The sequence below is a fragment of the Macaca mulatta genome, chromosome 8 (assembly GCF_049350105.2).
Source record: "Macaca mulatta isolate MMU2019108-1 chromosome 8, T2T-MMU8v2.0, whole genome shotgun sequence".
Lineage (NCBI taxonomy): Eukaryota > Metazoa > Chordata > Mammalia > Primates > Cercopithecidae > Macaca > Macaca mulatta.
The window spans coordinates 40,322,616-40,328,713 of NC_133413.1; the positions used below are offsets into that span (position 1 = coordinate 40,322,616).

Sequence of the window (6,098 nt, forward strand, 5' to 3'; positions counted from 1 at the left end):
GTATGTACTGTAAATTTGTCAGAATTTAAACCTTAGAATAGTAATTATTTCAAATTGTACAAGTAGTTACAGTTGAATACATTAGTTACTGTAGTTTCCTCAGAGTCACCTGAAGTTCCAATCAAAATACGAATGAACAAACAAAACAACAACAACAAAAAACCCTGGCATCTTAATGAGACTCTAAGAACTGCATGCCTACTTCATAGATCATTGCACTGTGCTGAATTGGCATCTGGAGATTGTATTGAGCTAGCTACATGAAGGCACAGAGAAGAGATGGGGGAAAGAGAGTTTATTTAAAAAAGAAAATACTATTCTTAACACACTCAACACTCTTAACATGCTCATCACCTGTAAGCAAGAGCTATCAGAAATACTATTTAAAAATACATACATTTCTAATTTTTCAACATTCAAAATATAGCAAGCAGATAATCTACCACAAGCAGAGCTTCCTACCCCTTTCACCCGGACACAGCGCTTTGCCAAGAGCACAGGCCCAAGTAAAATAACCGATGCAATTTCCTTGTTTACTTAAAGAATTGCAGAAAACATGTTGACTGCTTCTGAGGCTTCTGAAACAAACGAATTTTCAATACGTAAAAGACTTCATGATCATGTTTGATATGTAAGCGTAGTAATGATTCCTTCAGCTGGTAAAAATCTAGTTTTAAATTGATTAAAAGGGTTAAATTTACACTGCAGCTCATTAGCATACCTTGTTTGCAACCAGAAGGAAGAGGGTAAAGAGAGGGAGAAAAGGAGCAAAAACACACAAGATGGAAAACATCACTTTGGCGGTTATGAATAATTTAAAATGACCCAAGATGTAAGGGGAAAAGAGTTCATGAATAGAAAGAAAGGGGGCTAACAATCTGAACTGGCCCCTTCCAGATTCATACTGATGTCGGAGAGGAAAAGGAATTTATTTACACTGCAGTGCCTGGCAGCAAACATGGCTGCCCCTGCCCCCTTTAAATCGGAATAATCTTCACTCCTCCCCAAAACCATCAAATTATGGCCATGTCTCTCCCTGCCTCTCTTCCATAACACAAACACATCGTCTCCTCCCTCAAAACAGTAAAACCCACACCTCCCCATTTCACAACAATCACAATCCCATAACCACTAGCTTCTCTATTCTCTAGTCTTGAAAGAAAGGCACAGAATACACACAAATATAGGAACAAAAGGCCTCCCTTCCTAACACTTTAACGACCTCCATCCCCTTCTTTTCCTCCCACTCTGACGCTAAGTCGATCGTTCTCATCCCTGTCATCATTCAGTTAATTTCCTTCCCTAGCCCAATCCTGTCTTCCAGTTTCCTGCGTCTATTTCCCATCCTCCTATTGCAGCCTGCCTCATCCCTTTCCCTAATCCACCTTTTCCTTCACTTCCATTCCTCATTTCTCCCTTCATTCTCATAAAATGCCCCATTTCTCCAGCAAATGTATCCCCTTCTCCCAGACTCTTTTGGTTCCCACACTCCATCCCCAAACCTCCCTATTTATCAGTCCACCCAGGTCTCTAATCTCCATGCAACTCTTCTCCCCTTTCCCTGCCCCTCCCCAATCCCATCCTTATCCCCGCCCCCATCCGACTTCTCCCAATTCCCAGCTCAGCGCCACTCCGACTCCGATCCCACTCCCACCTCCCCTGCCCCACCCCCCAATTCCCTCCACACCCCCCACCTTGCCATCTGCTCCTCCGTCAGGACCCCCCTCGAGCCCTTTCAGGCCACCCGCTTCCCCTTCCATTCCTCCTGGGGTCTGGCGCCCCATCCCTAGGTCGCCCCCTCCCCGTCGTTTCCTCCTCAGCCCTTCCTAGCATTACACGCGCGCGCGCGCACACACACACACATACACACACGCACACGCACTTTACCTTCAGTTTGTTCCATTCTAACCCCCCGGCCGTGTCAGTGCGATCACAGGAGAGACACGGAGGCCCGGAGTGGGGCTGGGCTGCGGGCAGCCGCCGGGGCCGCGCGGGGAGGAGGCGGAACCGAGCTAGGCCGCATGAAATCCCCGGGCTAGATTTTCCCCGCGCCGGACGCCTCTGCCATGGCGGCCGGCACCGAGGAGGGCCACGGCCGGGCCGGGCCGGGCGTGCTGCGGGAAGAGGAAGGCTCAGGAGGTGGGGAGGGAAGGGGAGGCCGAGGGACGGGGTCGCCGCGCCGCCGCTGCTGCCAGAGAGGAGCCTACGGCTGGCGGCCCGGCCAGGACAGCAGGGTCCTCGGAGCTCGGCTCGGAATTCGCACGCCTCTGCGCGGCGACCTGTGCACAGTCCCCTCGGCCTCCGCCTCGATGCTGGCCGCCGCCGCCGCCGCTCCCGCCGCCGCCGCGCACAAAGCCCCCCCACCCCGACTCTCGGGGCGCCGCCGCCGCCAAATCCTCAGCCCCTCATTGGCCGCGGGCCGCGGCGCCTGCCGGGAAATGCAGTCCCGGGTTCGGGACGCTGGGGCTCCGGAGGAAGCGGCGAGTCAGCGGGGCGGAGGGGGCGGGAGCGCGAACCAGGAACGCCCGCGGCCGCTAGCTTCTGGAAGACTAGGGAGACTGGGCAAGAGGGCCAAGGGACGGGGAGGGACGGTACGTGGGAGAATGACACACAAAACACCCCGGGAAGCCGGAGGAGGCGTGGAAAGGTGGGGCCCGGGAGGTAAAACTGGGCTCGGCGCGTTCAGTGTGGCTGATTAAAGAACAGCGCGCAACTAGCGCCATATGGCGCTCCTCAGGGTGACTCGGCTCTGTAGCTCCTGGGGTTAGGAGCGACCGTCGCACGGTCCCCGGTGGGTGACCGCGCGAGGGCGGGGCAGTCCAGGCGTCCCCTCGGCAGTCTCCCGTCCTACAGCTGTCAGGGAAGGGCTCCCATTCCAGGAGGGTCTGCATCTGGAAAGCCGGGGGCGATGCAAGACCGCCTTGGCGTCGGTCTCCCTCTCAGCCCCGGCTGAATTGTCAGAGGGTCCGCCTTCCCCGGTTGCAAGCAGTAGGAGGCCGGGCCGGCGGCGCCGGCTCGCTGAGGGAGCGCCCCGATCTCCCCGGCAGGCGCCGGCCCCGCGCGCCTCTTCCTGCTCGGCTGCGGCCCGGAGGCTTGTGGGTAACCGGGAGGACGACGTCAGTGCCGGCCGCATCCCCGGGTGCCCCCCAGCCGCGGGAGACCGCGAAGGCTCCGTGACCGTCACGTGCCGGGGGCCGCGGCTGCTCGCGGCCAGACCTTCGCATCGAGGGACATGAGGTACATTTGTCCTACACGGCCCAGGAGGAACCGGGAGGCAACTCTCCGTCATCCTTTAGCCCCCCGCATCCTAGGAAACGTATGGAAAACAATGGAAGGTTAAGTGTGTGCACAGTGATCTAGCCCTGCAGGAGTGTGCCGACCAGGTGGTATTTCCTGGGGCCTGGTGATAAGGATTTAGAAGGTTACAGCACAGAGATCTGAACGTAAAAAGGAAACACAGGCAGCAAGCAAATGAGGAAACTGATACTCTCTGTTCTGAGAATAAAGCCGTTTTACCGCTAGACGTCATACTCTCTGTAGACGTTATAGTGCTGGATGTCTTTGGTACTATTACAAGAAATTAGATATCTGTTCTCTTTATCACTTAAGGAGATTAAAAGATTCCTACAGATCAGTTATTTAAAAGGGCACTAATTATGAACTAGTTTTTTTGTTTTGTTTTGTTTTTTGTTTTTTTTAAAAAACGTAACCCGGTTAATAATACTAAGGGTGATACTGAGAATTATCAGCATTGGCCGGGCGCAGTGGCTCACGCCTGTAATCCCAGCACTTTGGGAGGCCGAGGCAGGCGGATCACGAGGTCAGGAAATCGAGACCATCCTGGCTAAGACGGTGAAACCCCATCTCTACTAAAAATACAAAAAATTAGCCGGGCGAGGTGGCGGGCGCCTGTAGTCCCAGCTACTCGGGAGGCTGAGGCAGGAGAATGGCGTGAACCCGGAGGCGGAGCTTGCGGTGAGCCGAGATCGCGCCACTTCACTCCAGCCTGGGCCACAGAGCCAGACTACGTCTCAAAAAAAAAAAAAAAAAAAAAAGAAAAGAAAAGAAAAATTCTCATTACTATTAATAATTAAATATTTTTAAACGTATGCTTTAAGTAGTACCACAGGTTAAAGCTATCAGTAAAAGCATACTTTTTATTTGTGATATGCCATTTTAAAACACAGATGGCCAAAGCGGGCCGCCAAGTCTAGCTTAATTCCATCTCCAGGAAAGAGGGATTAAATTAGTCTTTTTTTTTTTCTATGAGCCTTTCTACTTCCATTCTTCGTTTTCTTCCTCCTGTGTCTTCCTTGCTTTGTTGATAAACTGTTGCCTTCACCCGGCACCTGGGTTTCTCCCTTGAGGAGAATCTAGTAAATTGTCCCCAGGGATCTTATATTAGCCTGTTTCTAATAGCTATGCTGACAGCAAGAGTTTAAAATTGGAGTTATGTGAAGTAGATGCATGGTCTTTTCCTGCAAAGCATTACAAAATACAGTTAGTAATACTTGATCTGGTGGCGTGTGTAGGAAAATGGCCATTAAAAATAATAGTTTACGGCCGGGCGCGGTGGCTCAAGCCTGTAATCCCAGCACTTTGGGAGGCCGAGACGGGCGGATCACGAGGTCAGGAGATCGAGAGACGATCCCGGCTAACACGGTGAAACCCCGTCTCTACTAAAAAATACAAAAAAATAGCCGGGCGAGGTGGCGGGCGCCTGTAGTCCCAGCTACTCGGGAGGCTGAGGCAGGAGAATGGCGTAAACCCGGGAGGCGGAGCTTGCAGTGAGCTGAGATCCGGCCACTGCACTCCAGCCTGGGTGACAGAGCAAGACTCCGTCTCAAATAAATAAATAAATAAATAAATAAATAAATAAATAATAGTTTACATTTTCAGTATCTAACATCTTCTGAGGTTTAGACGATGATTACTCTTCGCCATAGAAAATGAGCAAGGAACTCATTAAGACAGCAACCTAACACAGTTCTCAGGGCCAGAGTCATGGGGAAAAAATATTTTTTTAAAAATTTCTCTTCTGAAGATTATATACAGAAACTCCTTACATGATAAATCTCTTATCCTGAAAGTCAAAGAAATTGCCAAGTCTCATAACTAGGGAAGATGGACATTACTTTGAACAAACGTATTTCAATAAGAAGGGTTCTTAGCCCTTCCCTTTTTAGGATAGGATTGCTGACATATGGCCATGGTAGAAAACCTAGCTCATCTTTCAAATACTGGGCATGGAATCGTTCATCTGGTTTATGAATACTTAATGATATTCACTGTGCCTGGTTGTAAGTGAATACAATGCATGAATAAGAATATTTCCCCGTATAAAATGTCTCCCAGGGAACTGAAAATATATTTGCATCCTTTATGATCTTTTCCAGAAAAGTACCAATACATGGTAGTGCAATGATTAATTGATGAAATTAGTATGAAAACTACATCTACCTTCTAGAACTCAAAATTTGACCACCAGGAATTTTCAGTGAGGGAAAAGTAGAGTCCAAAGCTTTGTAGATTTTAATTCTGGTAAACAGAACGTGAAGTGAAACCTTTATGTGCAAAGTTGAACATCAGACATGCACAAAGAGACCTCTAGTGGCCAAACTGAAAAGTTTTGCCTGTTTAACAGTTGATCTATTTGGTTATTAGCTGAAAAATCCTTTGTGGATTAAAAGCAGTCTGCATTTTTTACTGACGTTTAATACCGCCATCTTCCATTCTTAAAAATGTGTAGCCCAGATGAGTAAAGTCAGTGGTCAGCTCACATGTTAGGAGACGTATTCTCTGTGAAACGGCGATTCCTTGCTGTATGGTGGTCGAGTAGAGCCACTAAGAAAAAAAAAAATTTTTTTTTTTTCTTTTGAGACGGGGTCTCGCTCTTGTCGCCCAGGCTGGAGTGCAGTGGCGCGATCTCGATTCACTGCAACCCCGACTCCCGTGTTCAAGCGATTCTCCTGCCTCAGCCTCCAGAGTAATCAGAACTTCAGGGGCACGCCACCACGCCCGGCTAATTTTTGTATTTTTTTAGTAGAGACAGGGTTTCACCATGTTGGCCAAGATGTTTTCTATCTCCCGACCTTGTG

At 49.6% G+C, this 6,098-nt stretch overlaps 2 protein-coding genes across 8 annotated transcripts in view; one reads left to right on the forward strand and one right to left on the reverse strand.

Annotated features, from left to right (window-relative positions):
• NSD3 (nuclear receptor binding SET domain protein 3) overlaps nucleotides 1-2,314 on the reverse strand; it is a 111,670-nt gene extending 109,356 nt beyond the window's left edge. For all 7 annotated transcript variants that reach the window (XM_077943439.1, XM_015145182.3, XM_015145181.3 and 4 more), the window contains exon 1: nucleotides 1,888-2,314. The gene's annotated coding sequence lies outside the window, so the exon portion shown is untranslated. The remainder of the gene's footprint in view (nucleotides 1-1,887) is intronic.
• Nucleotides 2,067-3,528, forward strand: LOC144330771 (uncharacterized). Its single transcript, XM_077943475.1, has 2 exons — nucleotides 2,067-2,591; nucleotides 3,048-3,528. Exons 1-2 carry the CDS (start codon nucleotides 2,067-2,069, stop codon nucleotides 3,234-3,236), a joined length of 714 nt encoding a protein of 237 aa, XP_077799601.1. The 3' UTR covers nucleotides 3,237-3,528.
• The last annotated feature ends 2,570 nt before the right edge of the window (nucleotides 3,529-6,098 follow it).

Coding starts and splice junctions, on each gene's coding strand:
- LOC144330771 (XM_077943475.1), top strand. CDS start 2,067: ATGGCGGCCGGCACCGAGGAGGGCCACGGCCGGGCCGGGCCGGGCGTG. Junction 2,592..3,047: donor CCAAGGGACGGGGAGGGACG/GTACGTGGGAGA, acceptor TCTCCCCGGCAG/GCGCCGGCCCCGCGCGCCTC.